General features: G+C 50.5%; 1 protein-coding gene across 2 annotated transcripts in view; it reads right to left on the bottom strand.

The window, feature by feature from the left end:
- Pkc53E (Protein C kinase 53E) overlaps nucleotides 1–25,629 on the bottom strand; it is a 54,674-nt gene that overhangs the window by 9,260 nt on the left and 19,785 nt on the right. The window contains exons 2-4 of one of the 2 annotated variants that reach the window (XM_011150006.3): nucleotides 19,572–19,603; nucleotides 19,398–19,480; nucleotides 13,685–13,796 (exon numbers count right to left, since the gene is read on the bottom strand). In XM_011150006.3, coding sequence (XP_011148308.1) covers nucleotides 13,685–13,796; nucleotides 19,398–19,480; nucleotides 19,572–19,603 — 227 coding nt within the window. Of the gene's footprint in view, nucleotides 1–6,356; nucleotides 6,466–13,684; nucleotides 13,797–19,397; nucleotides 19,481–19,571; nucleotides 19,604–25,629 lie in introns of both variants that reach the window. The other variant, XM_011150007.3, reaches the window with a different exon arrangement.

Raw genomic sequence — 25,629 nt, 5'->3', positions numbered from 1 at the left:
TCCACGCGCTGATTCTCCAGCCGATCTGTTTCGGGCTCGAGAAGCTCTCGAGCGCAGCTGCGGCCGTGAGTACGTACGCGTGGGAGATTCGCGAATCGAGAATTGAGTAGACGAGAGAGAGAGAGAGAGAGAGAGAGAGAGAGAGAGAGAGAGAGAGCAGTTGGCCTTCGAAAGTGGTGCACACGTCATACTTTGTGGAGCGCCTCTTTACTCCCGACTCTGCTACCGGATGTGAAAAGTGAATCGCAGTGTTCTCCCCGCGAGTTCATCTCTCCATCCCCGATGTCGGCGTAATATGAGGCGCCTCATGATTGCGCCGTCCGCGAAATTTTGATCCGCATCACTTTCGAAGCGAGCGGCTCGTGCCGAACGTGCTCGGAAATCAGACACACCGAGAAGGGCGCGAGAAGGGGGAAACCGAAGGGGAGTGAATCGAATTCGAAAGTCGCGGCTCTCGATCCGTTTCCTGGCGAGCCGGAAAGGGCGGAAAGGCGCGCCAGGTCGTCCATCGGTATCGCGCTGAGGCAAAAATCGGGGAATTCGTTGGCGCATTAAAGAGCGAGAACGAGCTTTCGAAGATCCGATTCACTCGGCCGAAGGTCCGTTCGCCCGATCTCATTATAACTGATTAATCGGACTGCTTCGGAAGTCGAGTGGGAAGGGATCGCTCGATATTATACGGCAGCGTAGGAAACGCTTCTCGAGGGGCGGCAGCGAGCGATGGAAGTATGCTATATATCCGTACTCATTACCGATTTCGCGTTTCCCACGCGCACGTGGCGCGCTTATTTTATTGCGCGCGCCGCGCGCGTTATTATACGGCGCAGGAAGTCTTAGGCTACTTCATGGCGCGAGGGCGCTGATAACTGAATGAGAGAGCTTCCGACAAATATGAAGAACGGACAAATATGGTGACGTGTGACTGTGTACAAAATACATATCAACAAAAAGCTAACTGCGGCTAGCACGAATGATAATCACGCAGGTGACCAACACAGTATATGCAATCAAAAAATTCGCATGACCGGCTAGAGCAGGGTACGATTACTTGGCGTTCACGCGCTGATAAGTGGCCTGTAAGAAATCTATGGGACGTAACAGAAAGAGAGAGAGAAAGAGAGAGAGAGAGAGAGAGTATAGACAGATAGAGAGAGAGAGTATAGATGCATGTGTTTACGCGCATGCACGACAAACATTGTGTATATACATATGTACACGAATTCGTATTCGCGAGCGAAACTCGCGCGAGCGCATATTTCGACGCGGACGCGGACGCGCGCGCATTCTCTGCTCGGCCGGCCTAGCATTGTTTCGAGAAAGTAAATCGAGAAAGATGCACGGAAATATAATAAAGAGATACTGCAAAAATAAAGGATGCGGGCGAGAGCGCCAAGCCAATATTAAACCGCCGCGCAACCGGTGGATGACGAAACTTTCTCGTTGCTCGCAACTTAAATGGATTTTATTTTCTCGGAGAGAGAGAGAAAGAGAGAGAGAGAGAGAGAGAGAGAGTTACCGAGCTACACGAGCCGTACTTTAAACAAGCCGTTAACAAAGTCGAATCGAGCTAACGAGCTCGCGTCTCTGCGAGAGCGACGACTACGGCCCGGCCGGGGCCGCTCGCGTCGGGTTTATCGGGCGGAATGTGTCATTATTGAATTAATATGCGAGATGGATTTTCCGGGTGCCGCGAGCTGCGATAGATAAATTTAATTAGCGGCCGAATTCCCAATCCGCGCGCGCGCGATCATGGGAACTTTACCGTATGTACGCGCGCACGGTATATATCATTGTGTGTGTGCAGTCGCTGAAAACAGAGCGGTAATACGCTACTTGTTCTTGCTCGGGGGTGCTGCGCTAAATCGTATTATATACAAAATCTATACATATGTACAAACACCGGCGCGAGGCCAGGGTGGAACATAAAATTGTGATGACGCCAAAATGACGAGGAAACGACCGAATCTCGATGAAAGGAAAAAATGAATTTTCCTCATCACTCTGACGTCATCATGATTTTCTGTTCCGCCTGGAAGAGCGAGCGCGCGCACGCGCACAAATGGATGTCGAAGCACAGCCGACGAGAGAGGACGGATTCCGAGGACGCGGCGACGTCGTCTCGTGCAAACGTCGCAGAGGTGAAGAACGCGGTGGGTGTGAATAAAAGCGACAAGTGAGAATAGGCGACGAATGCGGGGATGGGGGGGAGAAAGCGATATATTAAAATACGCTCCCGCCTGACTCGCCGCGGGAGGCGCAGGGGAGGCAGAGGGAGAGCCGGGAGATATATATATATATGTGTGTATATATGTATATATATATATATATATATATACACATATATATACAGCAATACACACAATTGTGTGATAACATAATTAAAAATGTACCAAGGCCGAAAGAGAGAGTGGTATACCTACGGTAAGGCCGGTAACGCGGGCAACCCGCGTTAATATTGTACGTACGTTACCGTTGAACGGGAACGCGTCGCTGCCGTGTCCGAGTAACAACACACTCGTGCGAGTCGCCGGGCCGACCGATTTGTCTTTTTCTCTTTTCGCATCTTTTCTCCCCGAGGGAGAGAGAGTGAGAGAGAGTGAGAGAGAGAGAGAGAGAGAGAGAGAGAGAGAGAGAGAGAAAGAGAGGAGACTCCAGTACCGTCGTGGGCAGGGAGGATGTGAACGATCCGGGAGGGTGGGTGAGGAGAGAAGCGTAGGATCCCACAGGAGATGCGCGCACACGCCGCCGCTTTTCTGCGATTTTTCGCAGACGCGAGACGTGGTGAGTTTCGTCGCTCGCGACATGCGTGCATTTCCGCACGCGGTACACTCGCGTGGAGGAATATATACATGGCCGCGATGGCAGCCACCGGCGTGTAATCGCGCGTCTCGCTCGCCGCCCGGAAACTCTTTCGCGGAACTTGCGACAGAAAGAGAGGCGGGGAGGGGGGGGCGGCGGCGGCTATGCGAAATAGCTGCGAGATGCAACGGAGATGCGGCGCGTTCTTTCGGGTGCATCGCGGCGGGGGATGATTGCGCGATCTAAAGCCGCGTGTAAAAGCCGCAACGGGAACGTCGCTGCGCTGAAAGGCACGCTCGAATGAAGGGCCCTGGCTTCTCTAAAGCGGGATCTTTCGCGAGTGCTTGACGGTCGCGACGTTTTCACGGCGGTCTCAATCTCGAGCCGCCGAGGACGGGAATTGAAACGGCTATAATTACGATAAGTAGTCGGGCCGCGAGAACCACCTCTCCCCCCCCTCCCCCCTCCGGGTATGTTGACTCGCGACTCCGGAAAGGAAAGAGAGCATTTTGCGGAGCGTCACGTTCACCACTTGGTCGCTTCCGAAATTGTGCATTTCGGGAAAGAGCCTCGCGAGTCTAGACGAGAAAGCGAGAAAGTGATCTTATTGAAGGCTCTCGTATGAAAAGCTAATGGCAAATTGACTTTGGTCGTAGATTAAAACTAACGGAACTTGGACGGCTTCGGGACCGAATCCCGTGAAAAGGAGCGGCGAATTGAGATAATTTCTCAGGTTTCCGCGTTCGGTTCGCTTCCGCGCGTGCGCTCGAAACAATACGAAACACACGGACAATCGGGTTTAAAGGTAACCTGCAGCCGACCACCGGGGCGTATTCTCGAGCGTTTTCGCCAATTTCTACCGCGCGATACGACAGATCTATAATTTTTCATGTCGAAAAGTCACATGCGCGCGTAATGCAATATCGGCGGCAGCAATAAGCGGCTCTCGCGCGCGTTTCGTTCTCGGCGTTGGACGGCTTCTGTTAACGAAGTTAACGATAGGAACGATTGGCGAATACTCGTTAGGCTTCCGCGCACCAACTCTACGATCAAATTGATCGCGTACAGGTAAATCGGACGCGACCAAGTTGCTCCATTTGCCGAATGGAAGTGCGGGGCTAGCGCGCGCTTTTATCCCGGATTGTCGTCGATCGGCCGCGGAAAAATCAGCTCTCGCGTTACGCGACGCGGCGCAACGCAACACGTTCGCGCAATTTGTCCCCCTCCTCCCACCCGCGGGGAGAAAAAGCCGCGCGGGGAGTGCGATTTCTGATTGGCAATTTCTCGCTTAACGACGCTTCTTCACTCTGGAGCAACGCGAAGCGGCGACTGAGAGAGAGAGGGGTTGAGAGAGAGAGAGAGAGAGAGAGAGAGAGAGAGAGAGAGAGAGAGAGAGAAAGAGAGAGAGAGCTTTGCGACCGCGAAGGTCACCGCGTCGAACGGAATGGCTAAGTGTGGCGTCGTGTCGTATCTCTCGCTCTCCGCGGAATTATTATCCGACTTTCGACTTTCTGACGGAGGAGGAGCGCGAAAATTGCGAACGCGAGAGGGAGAAACCTCGCGGAAATAACGTAGGCCCGAGTGGCGCAGTCACGTAACGAGCGAAATCTCTTGGCTTCTCTTGGTTAAACTTTTCAAAGTGATCGTGATTCCGAGCATACTGAAAGTCCCGATTGCACTTTTCCGAATATTCGTGCAGAATTTTCATACTTTCCAGTCCGAAAACGGCGAGCTCGAGGGATTTGCGAGCTAACATTCCGATTCTTCTCTCTCGACTCTCGACTTTATTTTCGTGATCGCGCTGATCTCTGTTAATTCGGCCGACTTGGCGACGGTTTCTCCCAGGTATCCCGAGATAACCGGGAACTTGTCGGCTCGTAATCGCGTGTAAAACCTGCGCCTCGAGGCGTCCGTCTGTTTGGATAAAGTGCCTCACAGACGTACGTCGTCGTTGGACAGGGTGTCTCTCTCTGCACCACCCTGCCCGAAATGGATGCGAGTGGTCTCGACGTCACTCGATCCGTACATTTCCAATGCTCACCACTCTCCCCCCGGGGAAGGGGGGATTGGCGGGCAATGAAGAAAATCCAGGATACATTTGTTACACGTAGCAAAGTCGATACCGCGCCCCATCTGGATTCGACTTATTTATCGGCCCGCCGCGCCGCGCCGTCCCGATTACAACATCCCGTGCGGGGGGATGCGGGGGGCTTTTCGCGTGACGCGCGTCGTCTTAATCAAATTTGCCGCATTCTAATAAGAATCGCGTCTCCCTCCCTGAACGTTTCAATGAATTCGTCGCGCGCGCCGGTCGTGCGATCGCACTCGCGACTCATTCGCGAAGGCAGAAAAATTCATATTTCTTTCAAGCTGAATACGCGGAATGAGCGGAGTGAAGCGTCGCTAAAAGAAGAATCTATCGATTAATTCGCGGACGAGGATGAAAAGTTGATGAACACTTTTGCGAATAATTCGTCGAACAATTGGCTCGTTCTCATTCGCATTCTTTCGGGCGACACGGATAATGCTAATTAATCGACAGTCTATTACCGCCGCAAAGTAATAATCTCTCTCTCTCTCTCTCTCTCTCTCTCTCTCTCTCTCTCTCTCGCTCTCTCTCTCTCTCTCTCTCTCTCTCTCTCTCTCTCTCGTTCGCTATCGGACTATGACGGACTTAACCGCGACCATTTTAAAGCGACTTAACGCGCCGCGAGATGAAAGCGAACGATGTGACTTAATTGCCGTGTATTTTTGCATACCGGCTGTCCGCTGCAACGCGCGCGCGCGAGCGGCCTCGGGATCTGTGAAAAGCCTTGCATCTGGGTCTCCGAACGGCACGAAACGAGCGCGCAACGATGAAGAGCCGCGATATCGATAGGTAACTATTAATAGCGGTACAACGAATTACCGTTCTCGCACCGCGCACCGCGCGCGCCGTCGATGGATTTTCGATATTCTTTTTTATCGGTGTTTCTCGTTTTGTCCTCCGTAATAACAATAGCCCCGGCCTATTGGGCCGCTCTAGAGCGAAAACCGTAACATCGCCGTCTCGTCCGCGTAACGCGAGACTGTTGTTATCAACGAAAAATCATCCATGTACTCGTCGCGTCGATCGGTGCTTCCGATCGTCGCGAATTACACCAAGCCGTCCGTCCCCCGGCGGTTTCTCGCGCCGCGCCGCGCCGCGCCATTTATATTATGATTTCGACGTAGAAGTGTGATCGAGGAGGAAAGCCCTGTCCGGCGAAATATTCCGTAGGCTGAAAGCAGCGTTCGAAATTGCGGACCTCCCGTCGCGTCGGATCGATCATCCTGCGAGACAGAATTCGAACGACCCAGGTGGGCAGACGCATTCCTGCGGGATTGTAACAGGATTGTAACGGGGTGTGGCGGTGGTGTTGTCGACGGTGAAGGTAGCGGCGGTAGGTAGGGTAGGTAGGGGGGGAGGGGGATAGATAGTGCGAGATATCAGGCCGTTTGATGATTCGGCGGTAGCGGTGACGCGAGCGCGAGCGCGCGGGCTCGGGCTCGATTTCTTGACTTAGTTTTCTAACTACCTGAACACTTGAGTCCCTGATGGGCGATACCGTGAAGCATCGAGCCGCAGTGGTCGCAGAAGGTCGGCGTCAGGAACGTGAACACCTCCCATTTGTGCTTTTGGCTCGCCTGGGAACAAGAAAGAGGGGCCCGGGGAAGCCCGGTCCTTCATTGTGGTCTGATCCTGTGATGCTGAGATCGAGAGACGGCGGTGTGCCGATCGATATGTCCCACGGGAGTCCCAGGCTCGAGGGAGAGAAAAAGCATTAAGCCCATTCCCGCCGATTTCCCCCTTTTCCCCTCTGCGTTCTTTCTTTCTTTCTTTTCTTTTGCCACCAACCCCCAAAAGCTCAAATGAGGCAGAAGCAACGAGGTGGGAGTACGTGCACGTGGATCACGTGATGAATATTGAGGATGAACAAGGTGGAGAGAGCAAATAACACAATCACGGTGAACGTCGTTGATGAGAGAGAGAGAGAGAGAGAGAGAGAGAGAGAGATAGAGAGAGAGAGATAGAGAGAGAGAGAGAGAGTGTGTCGCACAGGTGCAACGTGCGGGGTCATCCTTCGTCCTCTTCTCGGCATCGACACACACACACACACACACGTACCATGGCCGTATTACGACCGAAAAAGTTTAGAGGCTCTTTCCTTGCGCAAAGTTCTTCAGCTTCGGTAAATACCCGACGGTCGTTCCTCGTGGGAGTAACAGAAAAGCACGGAGGTCGCTGATAAATAATTACTATAGCGATTATAAATTCATCGCGTGCGATTCATCGATAAGTTGAGAAAGAGTGGGAAGGAGAAAGAGGGAAAGAAAGAGAAAGAGAGATAGAGAGAGAGAGAGAGAGAGAGAGAGAGAAAGAGAGAGAAAGAGAGAGAGAGAGAAACCTTTCGCTTTATCGTAACACACGCAAAAGGAACTTGGCACAATGCAGAGTCGTGAATAATGAGACGCGACGAATCGTCGTCGTGTTGTTTGTAATCGGGGAGAGTCGGGGAGACTCTGCAATTATTTTGTCAAAATGTATGTATTCCAAAGAAATCGCGTTAGCGCAACGTAATAGCCGCGACGCAAAGTCGCCCTCAGCTACAACCTTGAAAGATCTCATCGACAATCGATACGAAATATAATTCAACGTCCAAGGTACGAATACATCCCCTAAATCGGACGTGTCGCGAGCGCGAATAATGAAAATCGGCTTTTCCGATGAGACATTGCGATTGCATGGCGAAGTGGCCGGAGGATCGTCGTGGGAACGACGAATCGCACACAAAAATCTCCCTAAGATGGCGACCGTCTCCTGCAAGGTACCTGAAAGGTCGTGCACGACTCCAAGTACGCATCGCGAACGGTCGATTGGAAATTTGTCCCGTTACTATGAATATTTTCCCTCGTATAGAAAAATCTATTTCACGGGACTTGGATGTAGGCAGACTATCATCAGTTATTATCGAGCCTATATGGTCAATAACGGCGTTATTCTTAGACCTCGATGCAGGAAAGGCTTTCACTCAAAGCGCTCGAGAGGAGAACGTCAGCGCGGCAAAATGCAGCGTTAACTGCAAATATCTACCGACGACGACGACGACAGAATCTATCGACTTTCGACCATGCGCGCGCGTGCGACCAAATCGCAACATAACATTAAAATACACCACAGACACACGCATACACACACACACACACACACATACACACACACACACACACACACACACACACACAAAGGACTTGGTAGGAAAGCTGCCTTCGAGAGCTTCGAGAGCAACTAGATCACCGAGAAAATGATCATCAGTCGTCGCAACTCGTGATTCTCGAGCAAGAAATATTCACACCGCTCGTCACACGATCGGGACTTTGCGAGCGAGTAAATTGATTATCATCAATCAAACGTTAACAGTTATGTTATACAGGGTGTACCAAAACTCTGGAAACGGTCAAATATCTCGAAAACGAAACGTTTCTGAGAAAAATATTTCAAACCAAAGTTGTATGGCTTCGAAGGATCTATTTCGTGACGCTATCAATTAGACTTTCGGATGACCTTGAAAAGCCCATAAGTAAAGATCGACATAAAAATCTTAAATGGAAATCCAAATTTCTTATAACACCGTCTTCTTCCACCAATTAATTTGAACAACTTTTGTCTAAAACATTTTTTTATTTGCCCAATATCTTTTTAGATATTTAAGGAGAACCTGATAACTTTTTCAATATTTAACTTACAATATCTCACTATTTGTCAGAAGAAAAAGTGATACTAAACTTTTGTACTCTATTTACTCTCAAGAATATATTTTGACAATAGCACCCTGACTTTTTTTAAGTCATTAACTTTTGGAAATTTTAAAACCATCAAATTAAATCAGGGCGCTATTGGAACAATATATTCTTCAGACTAAATAGAGTAAAAAAGTCTAGTACCTTTTTCTTCCGACAAATAGTTAGCGAGATATCGTAAGTTAAATATTGAAAAAGTTATCAAGTTTTCCTTAAATATCTAAAAAACATATTAGGCAAAAAATGTTTTAGACAAAAGTTGTCCAAATTAATTGGTGGAAAAAGACGGTGTTATAAAAAATTGGGGTTTCCATTCGAGATTTTTATGTTGATCTTGACTGGGCTTTTCAAGAGGTCCCCATCCCAAGGTCAAATTCATAGCATCAGGAAATAGATCCTCTGAAGCCATATACAACTTTGGTTTGAAACATTTTTCTCAGAAACGTTTCGTTTTCGAGATATTTGATACCGTTTCCAGACTCTTGGTACACCCTGTATATTCGTGAGAGAGGAAGCTCAGATTGCGGAACAATATCGAGCTCAGATCGCGTCGAACGACGTGGCGAACGATCTCACGAGGAAGGGAGAAAAACGACGACGCGAGGGAAAAGTGCCCACGCGATCTCTCGCGAGTTCGCTCACGTCGAATTAAATCCCCAGGATCGAAACCCGCAAAATTTGATTCGACGTCTACCAACCACCGTCGCCGTAACTTCTCGGTTTAGCACTCGGGGAGCTCTCCTTCTCCCACGAAGTACAAAGAACCTTTTGCGCGACGACGAGATTCTCGCTTCCGTCTCCCAGGCTTTTCTTCCGGACTCGACCGTTTAATTAATTTCCACACCGACTGGTCCCTTTCGCCCTCTTGCCTTCCTTCCTTCCTCCCGTTCCCCCTCAATTCAACCCCGTTCCGGGTGCCGGCTCGTCTTCCCCGAGAATACTTTACCGGTATTTGTCGTAAAAGGCTGGGACCTTTGTCCCACAGCTCGACGAGTGCATCTGACGAGAACAGACACCTAGATACACCCAGGTATCTTCGTTAGAGTTTCATTCCCCTCGTCCCTCCCGCCCCTAACCCGGTGTACGTTGGTCATGCAGTCCGACTCGAAAATGAAGTCGTCGGCGCGCGAAGAGCGTGAAAGCTCCGGATGGAATTTACGTAGCATGTATCATCGTGACGGCGTGACGCGCGCCGTGTGAATACTCGCAGGATACTCGCAGGAACAAAGTGTCCTCGCAATGCGGGAAATCACTCGAGCGCCGGGGCTAACTTAACGCTTTAAGACTGCAGACTTGGAAACTGCATTAACACCCGGAGAGCAGAGTATCGTTATGCAATATCGGACGAGAGCGTGCCGCGTGACTTCTGTCACTTGAATGAGAGAGAAGCCCGCGGCCGCTCTCCGAGAGAGAGAGAAAGAGAGAGAGAGAGAGAGAGAGAGAGAGAGAGAGAGAGAGAGAGAGAGAGAGAGAGAGCCAGCACTCTCTCAGCCTCTTCCATGGGATTCCATGGGCTGATCGAAGCAATGACGCGCGAGCGCGACACATGTCGCGGAATGCGCGATCGCCGCGTGTGTATATTGGATATCAACTCTGCACAAAGACGACGACGCGGTCAATTATTTCCCGAGCCGACGCGTGCGTTCGATCGACGTGAGGTCGATCGCGGACGGAAATATCGCGCCGAGAGAATCCAATCCAGGGTGTACGACACGTCTCGTACTCTCGCGCGACGCTCCGCGGAGCTTCGGCGGGAAAGAACGAAAATATGGGACACGGCCGCGCTTAAGACACTTACCGGGGCGCCATTGTTCTCACCTTTCGCCGCCGCGACAATGAGGACGAAAACGGGACGAGCGCGCTCGCTAAGAAGCAGGGGAAACCTAGTCGAATCGAAACGAAGAGATTAAACTGCACGATGCAATCCTGCTGCGTGAATCCTGGAACCGCGCCAACGCGTCATTCCTGTCGTTCCTTCTGTCTTTCCTCCCCCCCCCTCTCTCTCTCTCTCTCTCTCTCGTTCATGTTTCTTCCTTCGCAAGACAAATAGTCGGAGCGACAGTTGAACGACCTTGCGCGCGTACCATCGTCACGCTTGTATGCTAATCGGCCTTAATCTGACAATCTTGCTATCACGAAATACGCCCTCTTTTAAGCGCGCCTCTTGACGCCGCGTTATAACCGTGTCGCTTTTATCGTTACATCGACGCCGCGCGAAAATTGCGGCTCGCGTGCCGCTGATCGCGCTGGTGAGATTAGCGAAACGCGATGGCTTCGCCCGCACGGCAGAGAGAAATGATATTATAAATGTGTCCGAGTTTCCCTCTTTCTCCCTCTCTTCGGAGAAGAGAGAGAGAGAGAGAGAAGGAGAGAGCGAGTATAATAGCGAGAAACGTACACGTAGGAATTCCTCATTCATGGAGGAAAAACCGACGATACAGAGACGCCCGCGGACGGTCCTGAATACTTGGCCGCGAATATTGGCAGTTACGAAGAATCGACATTGAAAATATCGTAACCGGGCAACGACCAAATCTGAAATTAAAGCGCCGATGAATCGTGAATGAGATGTGAGCGTCAATAATTCGCCGGTCATTAATCGAGCCGGGCGCGTTAAAGGGACACGTGGAAACGTTGCAAATTGCCGAGGAAATGAAGAGCCTGAAGTGGTGCGTAGACGAAAACAGACAAGTCGTAAGAGGCACACGTGGAACAGCAAATTTCAAAATAGAAGGCGCGCGCGCTCGCGCACATACACGCACACGCATACGTACACAAAGAGAGGAAGAAACAAAACGATAAACGGAAAATCACGTCAACGACTCGAAGAAAATACATCGAAGAGAGTCACATCGACAAAATACAGCGAAAAAGTGCACGACTGTACGATTAAGGTGCAACGACAGAAACTCGTAACAGTGAGAAAGACGTTGACAAAGAGAGAGAGAGAGAGAGAGAGAGAGAGAGAGAGAACAGAGAAGTGACGAGAAGGCCGTCAACCGCAAAAATCTACGCGCGCGAGCCCAAGGAAAAAGTACAAAAGGGCAAAAATACCGTCGCATCTGTAAACACGATTATACCGGGATGAGAGGTATCTCGAAGACGTCTCGGTAATATTTCTGCAAACATCACGTGATACTTTTCACCATTACCGAGACGCATCTGCTCGCAACGTTCGATTTGCCCGACTGTCCTTTCCCTTAGACACACACATACGCGTAGAATTTTGCACCGGCGAGAACATGTACTTACAACGTGCACACGCACACGCACACGCATTCGTGAACAAATGTAATCACACAACCACGAAATATATATACAGACGTATTATTTGCAGACGCAAACTCGACCGAACACGCCGGCAACAACGATCTCATCGTAGGAGGTATAATCTTCTTTTTCGTGCGAATATATAACTGTACAAGGATTATTTACACAGCTTCGAATGAGGAATTCAACAGCGAAAAAGCGAGAGAAGGGGAGAAAAAGAGGGAGGGAGAGAGAGAGAGAGAGAGAGAGAGAGAGAAAGAGAGCAAGAGAGAGAGAGAGAGAGAGAGAGAGAGAGAAAGACAGAGAGAAAAATAGGTGACTCTCGCGCTCGCTGGGACGTCATCGGCTAAATACGCTTTCTCGATATGGACCGGCTCGCGGATTAATTGTCAAAGCGTTCGGCTCTTTCTTTTTCCTCTCTTTTTCCATTTTTTTTTTATTTTTGTCCTTGCGCCGCGTCCGGAACGGCGGCCGATGTTACCGGTCTAAATACTCGGAGACGAGTTCATCCAATTATCGGGGGAAGAGCATTCTTTTGAAGCGCTAACTTTCCGCCGCACACACGGACGCGAATATATACGGATATAAAACGGGGCTATTAAACTGAAAATGTGCGAGTGAGCAGAGCTCCCTTTCGTATGTGCGCGCGAGAAACGACGAGAGAGAAGTAACAAAAAGGGAATGCGAAAGGTTACCGAGATACGACCCCGATATCCCGCGAAGGATAAGGAGAGAACGAGATGCGAGATGGTGGAATTGCACGTGAGACTCGGTCGAAAATTTCCTTCGGGATATCGTCCTTCGTTCCCCGTTCAGCGTATCTCCGATGGATTTTACGTCCGGTTCGCAATTCGCTCGAGTTCCCTTCTTGTCTCTCGCTATGTACAGATTGCTATGTACCCTTTCTCTTACGGAGCATAATTGTATGCAAGTTAATATGTAATAATTCAATGTGATTACATCACACACACGCACACACATACACGCACACACACACACACACACACACACACACACGCACGCACGCACGCACGCACGAAGCATCGTAAAATCGTGTCCCTATTAAGACAGAGAAAGAGAAACACGCTGTTAATATACTAAAGCCACCCGACGTACAATGTCAGTGTCACAAAATCCACACGCCGAGAGGGGGCAAGGGGCATATACTGTACGTAATTAAAAGCGCCGCTAATCGCATTAGCAATACGGTCGGTAAACGCGTGCGGATAGGAGGAAGACGATCTCCATCCGCCGCGTCTGCGATTATTGTTAACGCGGTTAATCGGATTTCTAGCATCACCGCGTAATACCGACGCAGTTATCGCGCAAAATTGTTAGCGCTAGAGTATATTATTTACAGCGAATATTATTTACAGAGAGACAGTTAGAGAGAGAGAGAGAGAGAGAGAGAGAGAGAGAGAGAGAGCGAGAGAGAGAGAGAGGGGAGAGAGAGAGAGAGAGAGACTTCAAGAGGCTATACAGGAATACAATACGAAGATAAAGCAACACCACGCTGGGCCAAGAAAAACAGAAAGACAAAGAAAAAGAAATATCAGTGTACTGTATATATAATATAGTGTATTGTGTGTGTGTGTGTGTGTATGTATACATGTAGACGATATGTATACGTATGGCGGGGGTATCGTATACGTGTAGCAGAATTTATCCGCCTGTACATGTGTGTACGTGTGTGTTGTGTATGCGTAGATTGTGTGTGTGTGTATGTGTGTTGTTTCCGCGGATTGTACGTGTCGCGCGACTTTCCTCGTGTTTTTTTTCGCTCGTCATATGATACCTTGGCACTTCATGCCCTGGTGGATGACACCATAGAGAAGACTACCGCAGTGGTCACAGAAGGTGGGGCTGTTGTAGGTGTGTTGCTTGAAATGGTGCTTCGTCCGCGTGTCCTGCGTTATTACACCATTACACCGTGCACACACACACGCAGCCTCTCGGGCTTGATGATGATGATGGTGGTGATGATGATGATGATGATGATGATGATGATGATAACGGTGGTAATGTGGAAGAGAGGAGAAGGGCGAGGGGGAAGAAAGGGAATCGCGAGAGGACGCCGTCGGAGGGACGTTGGGAAAACGCGACCGAGGAGGGAAGGGGGGGTGGATCGGCATGTGGATCGCTGGATTTCCCAGTTGGTTCCAGTTACGCGTTTCAATTCGAGCGACGACATTTGACCCGGCAATGGAGACCAAAGTGGTGACGAATAAAAGCAATTTGCGAGACCGGCTCGGATCGTATGTCTGGAAATATTTTATATATCCGTGTTATTCTTCCTATGTTTTCAAACCGACGCAGACGTTATTACGAGGCATCAAGCGCCCCGGGCGAGTGTGGCGAGATTAAAATCCCCGAAGAACAATCAAATTGAATAGAATGTTTCAAGAGAGAAGGATTGAGAGAGCTTGAGGAGTCCGGTTGCGTTTGCCGCTACGAGACGTAATCCGATTAGGATAAGAAATTTTCCCCAAGATCGAAAGGCTGGCTCACAGCTCGATCTGCTCTGAAATAAACCGCTAATCGCTACCGCCAACCCTCAACGGTACGGAACCGCCGTTCTCCGTGACGAAGGGGTTGATATCTCGAAAGGTCCGGGCTAGTTTCCGAACGCCGCGTGAATCGAGGGGAAAAGTTTTCCGGCTCGGCATGCTCGGGATGAAGCGTTCACGCGCGGACCTGCCCTCCTCTAAAAGCTTAATCATCGCGCCGTGTTCTTTCGACTTCCCGTTAGTTATCGTCGCCACGACGAGAGAAAACGAGGTCAAACATCGCGCTCGAGAATGGAATGGCGGTTTAAACATCGACATGTTCTTCGAAGTTGCGGACGAGGAACAAGTTGCGATACGGCCAGCAGCACGGGGAGAAGCATAGGAGTCGACGCGAGTCTTAAATCCAAATAGGATCAAACAGCCAGTCTGTTCCAGCAATTTCCCGAAACCACCGGCAACAGCAGCTGCTGCTGCTTCCTGGATAATATGCGAGCGCGGAAACCGAAACAAGCTCGCAGGAAGTTTCGCGCGGAGATCGCGGTCGCAAGTCCATCGCGCGGAGCGCATTAAGCCTTCCGATGCTTCCGGTTACCGCGGAACATGCGGAACTCCGTTCGCTGGAGTTCGCCCGGGCCGAGGTGTGAATTCGATCAGTCGACCCTCGCTAGCTCATTATTCGAAACCACCGTGTTATTAGCAATTACGTTACGTCTGATGACCTGAGACGTCCAGCCATCAAAACAGGAGCCGGGGTATCATTGCTGTCAGCTCAACCGGAGACGCAGCGCGGAGACGTGCGGTTGTCGAGAAAAAAATCGCAATCGAGTCTCTTCCGGACTCTGAAATTATTTTACAAAGTAAGAAGACAGAGAAGCTCAAGTTTCTCGTTTAATCAAGAGTTAATCGTGTAAAGCGACTTGAAGTCAATTGGATTTGCCGAGATTCGCACGCTCGAAGACGGTCGGGAGATTCTTTCGTTAGATCGTCGGTAATCGTACAAAGACAACTCGCGAAAAATTCAGATCTCTGTTGGTCTCGGTAAAAAAAAAAAAAAAAAAAAAAAAAAAAGCTGTATAAGGCGCGTGCCGCGAGGCGACGATGATGTGGTGTAAGCATCGATGTTGCACCGACACCTCAACGAACATTCAACGAAGCGACGTACGAGTGGAAGCCACACGCGAGGGATTCATTTCACGAAACGGCCTTCGTTAACAACGCGCGGCTTGTCGCGCACCGGAAGGATAAAGAAAAAAAAAGAAATATTATATATATGTATATCTACGATCGCGCGCGCACGCGCACGCGCACACGCTCACACCCGAGCGCGCTTTTTCTCCTTTGACAACAATGAAAAGGTATTATGCGAGTTACAGGGAAATCCATGATCGCCGATATTCGCGCGGATCAATAGACGCGGAAAGGATTACCTTTGAAGCGCAGAAGCACAATGACGGAGAGAGAGGTGAGGCGGGACGGGGAGTCAGCAGCCAGGATCAAAGGGAGACAGTGCGCGGACTCTCGATTAGTTCGTCGGAAATTCCCAGAGATAAGTGAAACCTTCTCTCCCCGACGCGACAAAACGAGGGAAAACGTTCCGCCGGCTCGCGCGGCGACGCGACGCGACGCGACGCGACGCGACGCGACGCGGCGCGTCTTTTCCGCGCGGAAAGTTTGGCGCGTCAACCGGCTGTGAAATATGACACACGCACACCCTGTCCCCTGTTGGGACATCTTAACTCGAGGACGAGAGTAGTCGACGAGGGAAGTGGCGGACGAGGGCGCATCGACGAATTGAATCGTCTCTCTCGTCTGCGACGCGTCATCGACGCGCGCTCTTTGCGTTCTCTCTAGAAGCGACGCCGCCAGCACTCCTCCTCTTCTGCCTCTCGACAGCATTAAGTAACCAAAAGTGCTCCGGCGTCAGGTTTCCAATTTCGAACCCTCGTCACACACATCCCGCCCCCGTTCGGGGGCCGAAACTAGATATTTCATTGCCGGTTACGCTTTGTTCGAGTTCTTCCCGAATCGGTGGATCGTGACGGAAGAGAAAGATCGCCGTCTCCGCGAGAGGGGAAATTGCTGAGCCGGAAACGTTTCGCCTCGTCGCTTAACGAGTCGGAACAGGCATTCCGACGCGTGCTCCTTTCTTCCTGTTCCTCTTCGATGTATCGCTCGACGGTCGCGCACAGACGACGTGGTTACAAGCGTGGTGGTAAACGAAAGCGCAAGAGGAAACGACGGCTTAGGCCAATTCGGTGAGCGTGGTGCGAGACAGATGTAGAAAAACGTAAGAAGCCCTTAGCCCCGGGGGGTGTTGTCACCCTTCCTTCTCTTTATCCCAGCCAAGGATCCTCCTCTCATTACCTCGTTATCTTCTTGTCTCCGCTTGACTAGTTTCGCGTTATGACTCGCCGCTTCCTTAATGATACGTTCTATATATACGTATCACTCGCGGGATGAAAAGACGACTCTGCGATAAATTCCCGCGCCTCACGCTCGTGTTTGACTGCTCGATCTGATGGAATTGTTATTCCGAGATAGGGTATGGCAAATTCTTTCCACATTCGTCGTTCGATCTATCGCAGAAGACCTCCGCCTTCGGTGGGGATCAACGTAATGTGTATCGCATCTTACATAACGAAGGCAATATCGCGTGATACTTGCTCGTGAGATATAAAACGAACCAGCCCGTTATCGTTTCGGGAAGTCACTACCTCCCCCTCTTTTCAATCACGAGCTTATAGCCCAATTAATAGCCCCGTCGTTCGCGTTGTTAGTTTTAATAACGTTTAATACGCCACGATTCTCGCGACACGGCAAATATCCACCGGCGTTGCCATAAAGTATCGTTATGTACGCGCGACGTCGTAATCCCTCCGAGAGAAAGAGAAAGAGAGAGAAAGAGTAGCGTCGTTACGCCACGCTACGCGATTTTATAGCCTGATTAATCTTCTTCTGTCAATGCGCCCGTCCCGGCTAAGTGGAAGCGGCACCACGTCTTCTTACGGGCAGATTGGCCGAACGAAATACCGTGTGCGCGTTATTATTATCCATTTACAAGGTGACGGTGCGCGATTTATCGCGCAGCCTTCGAAAATGACCTCGATATTGATTATACGTATCTCTCGCCCTGCCTCAACCCTTTAGCACCTTGCGACGGGACAGTGGACGACGTTTCACACGCGTTTAGCAGCCGTGCAGGCCAATTAGCGCACACTCGGTCGAGCGCGACGCGCTTGTGAACCGCCGTCACGTACTTCATTCTCCAACGTCACACCACGCGGAACTTAACTCACCCTCTCTCTCTCTCTCCCTCTCTCTCTCTCTCTCTCTCTCTCTTTCTCGCAGTCCAAACTAACGTAATGAAAATTCCTGCCGTACGTACGATACCTGCGCACACGTTATCCTTCCTGTTAGCGAATGTAGCTCAGGATCGCAGTCATAAACAAAATTCGAACGCGTTCTTCGCGATTCTCCGAGTTTGAGCGCCCTCTGGCGCCGATCAACTTCCTTCCTTTCTCGAAATTCGCGTAGGTGAAATCCCGACTATGATTACTCAGACACGAGAGGAACAAACAAACGCAAAGTCAAGAAGGAGAGCACGCGTGCACTCGAAAAAAATGGGATCCTCTACTTTCTTTTGTCAAATTCCCCTTATAAACGTAACGTGACGCCTCTTAATGAATCCACTCTTGCCATTTTTACTTTCTTTTCTCAGCGAGAGGAGTTGAATTACCGTACTCTTTTATCATACTCTATCATAATTTCATCAGAAATTTTAGATGAAACTCACCTCGAAGTGAGACAGCGGAGAATTGGCGGCTTTATTGATCACGCGAGCAGCTACGTGTCTCTCTCCCTCCCTCCCTCTCTCCCTCTCTCTCTCTCTCTCTCTCTCTCTCTCTCTCTCTCTCTCTCTCTCTCGCTTTCTGCGCAATCTTCACAAAGATTGCGACAAACGACCCCACACCTCTAATTTGTAATAGTCTTCTACAAAGCCGCAGTCATTAAGGCGTCGTTACGCGCACGTCGTTTGCTCGTCTCGCGTCGTCCTCGAGGAACAAATTTACGATACGACGTCTTACATAAGGGCATCTTACATCATCATCTATCACACCCGGGAGACCGTTGGTAACGTCATTTTATTAAAATGATTATTAATATTTGATGTATCGGCGGACGCTCCCTCCTTTCTTTTTTTCACAAAACACCCCCCGAGCACTCGGGAATCAAAAGGTCGCGATGATGATGAGTTACGTGTCCACTCGAGGCAGCTTTAATAGCTAACGTGTCAAACAGTTATTTGACTCTCGTGGCCAGCTTGACCAGCCCTCGAGCTGCTCTCGGTGACCTATTTCTGCTTATAAAAGAAACTTTGGTTATACTTGTGACGTTTCGACCCGTCCTCGGGCCAGGCGTGCCGCGTTAATACGTACGCGCGCACGCACGCACGTCTTGATTAAAACAAGACTTGTAAACGGAATGAATCACATCATTGAAAGCATCAAGACCCGAGGAGACCACGAGAAGCAGACAGTTGCAAATTCTTCTCCGCGGAATCGGAGACACTCTGTTCATTCAGACTTTGGGTCGACACGCGCGCGCTGCACATCGATTGAAAATTATAAGACTCGTAGAAAATAAGTCGTGCAAAAGATGGAGGTGCGAGAGTTTTCTCTTCGTAACATGCTTGACACGTTGCCTTCATCGATGTTTTCACTGTTACTGTTGCGTGTTCTACCTTTCGCTTATTATTTGTCGAGTATGACTTCGACTCGAACGGAGAACGCGTCGCGCATCGCGTTCGATCGACTCGCGAGATGTCCCGTTGATGCTCACATATTCCTACTTTCATCGGAAACTTTCCGAGAGAATCCTTGGCTGAGAACGGAAGAAGGAACGGGGACGAGATAATATAGTCTCTGCGCGGTAAGGAGGGTAAGTATATGGAGAGAAGAAGAGAGACGTGTATTCGGTATTAAATATGATGTCGGTACTCACGTCCGAGTCAGCTCCTTTGTCGGCCCCCGGACACGTGAAGGTCACGTATTCGTGACATCGCTTGTGAACGACGAAACTACAGACTGAAACACAAGCAAAACACGTGCTGCAAGTTGGTCCGCGAGGTCACACCTGGCCAAGTAGTAGCCGACGAGATCGGCCTGACCATCTTACCTTGGCACTGGTATCCCTGTTTCCCGAAGCCCCTGCAACAGCAAACGAGATCAATTCGTCAGCGGCAGCGAGACAATCGATCGCGATTCGCGAGATTACATTTATGTATTTATCGCGCGAGGAAGATTTACCAATTGCGACTGGAGAGACTGGATTTTGGCGAGCGGAAAGACAAGAGTTTTGAACGCACGAATGCGCGAATGCGCGATTGTCCGATTGTGCGCTGATAAAGATGTCAAACGCTAATGTTATACATCCAGGATGGCGTATAATCGCGGACGGCACCATATAATTCTCGTTTCGCGAATCCTCGCGCAGACGATTTATGAGGCGGGAAGGGGTTCGCGTGATTCGTCGACTGCCAAAATAATTTCAGCATCGCCCAAGTGCCTCGGATGAAGTGCAGTTTATACGTAACGCGATACTTATAGTGTCGCGTGCGTTAACGAGATTATTCGCGGCGGCGCGGGTGCCAACCGCTCTCGCGGAATGTTTCCGTGCTCCGTGACATTTTTGGAAATCGCGATTGCTCGCTGCGACAACGAACAGCGTCCCCCTGAGAGAGGACCGAAACGCGAGAGAGAGAGAGAGAGAGAGAGAGAGAGAGAGAGAGAGAGAGAGAGAGAGAGAGAGAGAGAGAGAGAGAGAGAGAGAGAGCAGCCGGTCGACCTCCGACTGTGAGGTCGCGAAGGGAAAAATAGAATTTCGAAATTAATACGCGCACCCTCTCTCCCCTCTCCCTCCCCCTGATCGTGCGCACGTGCCTTCTCGCCATTTGAATCTTTCGACTTTGCTCCGATAATTTTCATCGCGCGAGCCAATTCCCGGTACATTAATAGTGCACACACAGCGCATGACGATATAAATAATCTATTCCCGCCGCTACCACGCAGCGCTCGTTAATTAGCGCAAGCACCCCCTTCGCGTGAATACGGTTGTTAAGAGTTAGGCTCCGCTAAAATTTCATAGCGCGCCGAAGAAACTTCGCCTGGAGCGGACAATAAAGGGGAGATAAGTGAGCAGGGTGAGGCTCGCGAGAGAGCCTACGAAGGAAGATTCTCTTGGTCCTGCGCGAGAGGGATTCCCTAATCTACGCCGGTGCAGAACGTGGCACAGCTCCTACAGGCGACGGTCACCGATTAACTCTCACGGCGAAACTTTGTCAAAAGGATTTCCAAAATGGCGATTTTATCGTTCTAAAGTCCGCATCGCCCTCCTCCTTCCTCTCTCTCTCTCTCTCTCTCTCTCTCTCTCTCTCTCTCTCTCTCTCTCTCTCTCTCTCTCTCTCTCTCTCTCTAAATTTCTCTCACGAAACGGGGAGACGGACTGCAGAACGCAGGTTTCACGGCTATCCGGCGCTATGTGAGGCCGCGACAGCAGAGGAAGTTGCTCCTTTCTCTCCGGGAAAGAGTCGCCAGTCGCAAGAGTTCAAACTTTCCGCGAGGACCTCGGAAACAGTTACCCCATCACGCGGGAGACGGAATTTTAATGGCACTTTGCGCCCCTCGCTAATTCCACGCAATTACTTCGGCATCGTTCGAAATTTCATTTTCTTGCGAGTCGAACGCGCGCATAGTTGCCGAGATTTCGAGCAATCTACGGCACGACGGAACGAGTCACTTTTCCGACGAGAGCGCGGTAATCAGCGGTGACCGAAGCGTGAGAAAAGACTGTGTTGTACACTGTACAACACACTTTCGAAATTATATTAATTAACATTGAGAAAAATGATCGACGGCCTCTCGATCGGAGTTCTCTGTAAACACAGACGAGAAACAAATGTGACAAATTGTCCTTGCGTATCCTTCTCCCTGCGAGATCATTCTCTCGCATCAGAGAGAGAGAGAGAGAGAGAAAGAGAGAGAGAGAACGAAAGACGAGCGAAACATCGACGTAATTTTATTATACGCTAATATCAGCGTTCGAAGCCAACTGAGCGGATTGAGTATTAAGCTGAGTCGAAAGTGGGGAAAGTCGGCGGCATCGATAATACGCGATAAATCGATGATACGCTCGCTGCAATGCAACTCGGCCATAATCGCGCGATTTTGGAGCAGCCGATATCAAATCGTAAATAATGCATGGCTTATACCGAGTCGTGCAATATCTACTTCGTGTGCGAGCGCGTGATATGCACCGTGCTATACATACCTTCCGCAATACACAGGCCTCGCGCCTGTGTCGCCCTGTGACACGCGCTGCGCGCGTAAATATTTGCGAGATGTCAAGTAGATGCAGCAGCAGCAGCGCGGCAGCGGCAGTTGGAACCGCCCGCTCTCTCGCTCTCTCTCTCTCTCTCTCTCTCTCTCTCTCTCTCTCTCTCTCTCTCTCTCTCTCTCTCTCTCTCTCTCTCTCTCTCTCTCTCGCTCTCGCTCTCTCGCTGTCTCGCTCTCTCGCTCTCCCGCGGCACATTCAATCTCTTCGACGAAAAATTCTATAGGCGGATATTTCCCGCGGCAGTAATATGCCGCGATATCGAGCATCACGTCGAGCAGCGCGCGCCAAGCGTGTGAGCACGAAAAAGGGATTGATATAATCATTCAATCGAGCGCGCGCGCGTAAATGAAACAAACGTATCACCACGTAAAGATTCTCCGGCGTTCGAGCGTCGCAGATGCACGTCGCCGCGCTCTCTCTTTCTCTCTCTCTCTCTCTCTCTCTCTCTCTCTCTCTCTCTCTCTCTCTCTCTGTCGGTCGATGATGCGCGTATATATCGCAGGAACTAGGAACACGATGTGGAATCAAGGAAATCGCGAATCGCGGAGTAGTTAGTTAACCCGGACTGCGAATTATCGCCGAGGCGAGGGCGGAAGCGAAACCGAGCCGGATATAATTCGAGGAACTGGGAAAATCCATATTACATTCACTCTCTCGCGCGGCTCTGCAAATTGCGTATCATCGCGCGTTCGTTATTTACTCGATCCCCCCCCCCCCCCCCGCGTCTGCATACGAACGCGTTCCGTACGCGTACACACACGCTGACGCAATTAGCGGCCGCTAGGATATTTTACGGCCACTGGCCGTGTACTCTCAACGAGGAGAGCCTTTAATTACGCGGGCGGTCGCGAGAATTCAAAATCGACGCGAGCGCGATCAATCGTAGCGCGTCTGGAATTGCCGCGCGCGCGCGAACCCGGAGAACCGGAAGCGCGATGACGTCGGTCTGGCGAGATCTTTTCCCACACAGGTGCTTTTCATATCGCTCGTATTTATAGTCGCCTTTGGCGCGCAAGCGTAACCCCTTATCGCTCTCTCTCTCTCTCTCTCTCTTCGGCTTCTACGGCTCTCTCGCTTCTACGGAACCTAAATTAATCCAACTTTTGCCGGAACAATTAGCAAAGGAACAATTACGAAAGGCGTGAAAGAGATCCGCCGAGCTCCTGTTTTCGTGTGGCGACCACGAGGATACACGTTGACACGTGACGTGTGTCTGCATCCCGTGTCTCGTTTATCTCAATGATCAATCCCGCAATCCGCGGCGCGCACTGCAGGATACCTATTGTGACGTATTGTGTCACTCGATACCTTTATGCTAACGCGAGATACGTTGAGCGCGAGTTTATCTCTTTCGCAGGCGCGTGTTTAATTCTAATGAGTTGTATAATATGACCGAGTGCCGTTTACATTTGTGTGACGTCCAACCGATAGCAGCCGAAGTCGCCATTGTTAAAGGGACGAGAGGAGCGCTCTTTTTCAGCGACGGGGAGGATGAAAGTGCATTTCAACGTCGACCGTTGTTTACGGACGCGGACGCGGGCTGAGGACTTCATGCCCGACCGGCGATTAAATCAGCTTCAACGAGCGAATCAATATTTCAAGGTGCTCGCCGGCCGATCGTCACGAGCGCGCGCATTTTCGCAACGTCGCTGCTGGTTCCTCAATTAAACAGGTACTTTGGTAAGAGAGGGAATTTGCGCGTATCGGTGCGCGAGCACCTACCTAAAAGTTCCCGCCTTTCACCCGCGTATTCTACTTTTCCAGAAGAAGGCGCGTATAATAAATCCTTAAACGTCGGAGTTTCGGTCGGAGTCGCGGGCGTATTATTCGTAGTAAAGGCAAACGCATGTTCGCCTCCGTCTCTCATACCCTCCTTCCCTCCTCCTTTCTCTCATTCTTCCCCATTCTGCGAAATGTGCATTTCGATCTACAACAAATGAGAGTCATGAATTTCAAAAGCAGCAAACGCAGCAACGCTTCCGAAAATAATTCGTCAATCACGCTCGATCTCTCTCGCGACGCGAGAGGACGCGTAATTAATTTACGCATTTGCGTGTAAGCGTCGTTAATAAATTTAATGCTTCTCCGCTCTTGCAATTGCCGCGCGATTGCACGGCAATGGACCTTGTTATTGCTCGATGTGTGGGCGAAATTAATTTATCTTTTCTTTTAAGGCGCTCGCTCAGAGCCCGCTCGACATTGATATTCGCGTTATATCGGCCGTATTATTCGCCGTTATTGCTCGTCGCGTCCCGTTCGAAATCGCGTCTGTATCGGAATGTAAAATTGAATCGATAAACTCCCGCTGCTACACACTCTGCTGCGTCGCTCGAAGCATCGATCTTCTAATTGTCGCTTTATGCCGCTGATGACAATCATGCCGGCGAGTTACGGCACGGCACGGCGCGGCGCGGCGCGGCGCGACGATGCCGTACCAAAAATAAACGAGACCTCACAATGGATGGCGTTGATGACGCACGTCGCGCAAGGGAACGCAACAAAAAGGCGTCGCAACGTCAAGGGTTAAGGGTGGAACTCGTACGAGGGGAAGAAACCATGCAAGATAAAAAGTCGACAGGTCGACTCTCCTCCTCTTTCTTCGCGGGGGTTGCCTGCGGCCGAAAGCGCATTTTCATTCCCAGCTGGAAACGGTTTTGCAACAGCTGAGACGAGATCAACGTGTGCGGGCGGAGCGCGGCAAGTCTGTGATTAGCCTAAATTTATCACAAAGCTCATACATCGGAACGGTAAACACGGTGGAGTTTCCACAACGCGGAAATAACTTTGTCGCGCGTACGCGCAATTGTTCGGCGCCGAAATTGGAGGCGAGAAAAAATAAATAGGTAGGTGCCGCGCGACATCGGACGGTCGAATATGAAAACGAGTCCAGTCCAGTCGAACGCGAGCGAGACGAAATTACACCGGTTTTGATGCTCGTCAGTAATTCAAGCTGCGACGACGCTGTCGTTTGCGCTCGGGGAAAAAGCACCGTGACTCGCGGGAAATGAGCGGAGGAGCGGTCGAATCGTCAGGAGGAAATCAATCGAGAAATCGCGGGAAATGGACGGCGAATCGGCCGGCGGATCGTCCGGAAAAAAGAATTCACCGGGTCGCACAATAAGCGGTTTCGCTGCTAAATGGCGATGATTCCGACCTGCTCGCCATTTTCACGGGATTGGAATCGGCGCGACTGTACAGGACCGGCTCTTTCTCGACGATACGCGGCGAGGGATTTCGTCGTTTCCATGAGATTAACTGGGGTCTAATCGATTTCACTATTTATATACTCCGGAGCCGCTCCGTGAGAAAAGCGGACGATCAGCTCTCCGACTCGGAAAGTTAACTCGGAAAAATGATGTCCGCATTCAGGTCGCGCGCGGCACGGAGGCTTCGCGCGAAATACACTGTCCCGTATTTGCAGCGATACAAAAAACTGACTCGATCGATATTATCATATCGATCGGCCGCGCGTTGCGACAGTGCCGGTTTCCGATCGGGCAGCGCTCCTTTCCATTTCGAGGATAGTTATTTTCCGAGACACCGAAAGCGGAGCGAGCGAGCAAGCCGCAATCCGCATCCCACTCGGACGGACAGGTCACGCGTCGCGAAATGTTTCGGGAAATGGCCCGGAAAAGTCATCGACTCGCGCAAGATGCGGGTTTAATCTGACCCACCCTGGCACATATTCGCTATCGGAACAACGGCGAGTGGAAAATTTAGATCCGCCGTGTGCGCACGCGCGCGCGCGACATTATTCCGCGGACATTTATTAATGACGTCGTTAATGATACGTGCCTGATGAGGGTGCGATGAGTCCCGATATAAAAAGCGCCATTTACGT

The sequence above is a fragment of the Harpegnathos saltator genome, unplaced genomic scaffold (genome assembly GCF_003227715.2).
Source record: "Harpegnathos saltator strain DR-91 unplaced genomic scaffold, Hsal_v8.6 scaffold86, whole genome shotgun sequence".
Lineage (NCBI taxonomy): Eukaryota > Metazoa > Arthropoda > Insecta > Hymenoptera > Formicidae > Harpegnathos > Harpegnathos saltator.
Note: the sequence above shows the minus strand (reverse complement) of the source record. Positions and strands in the feature narration are given on the sequence as shown.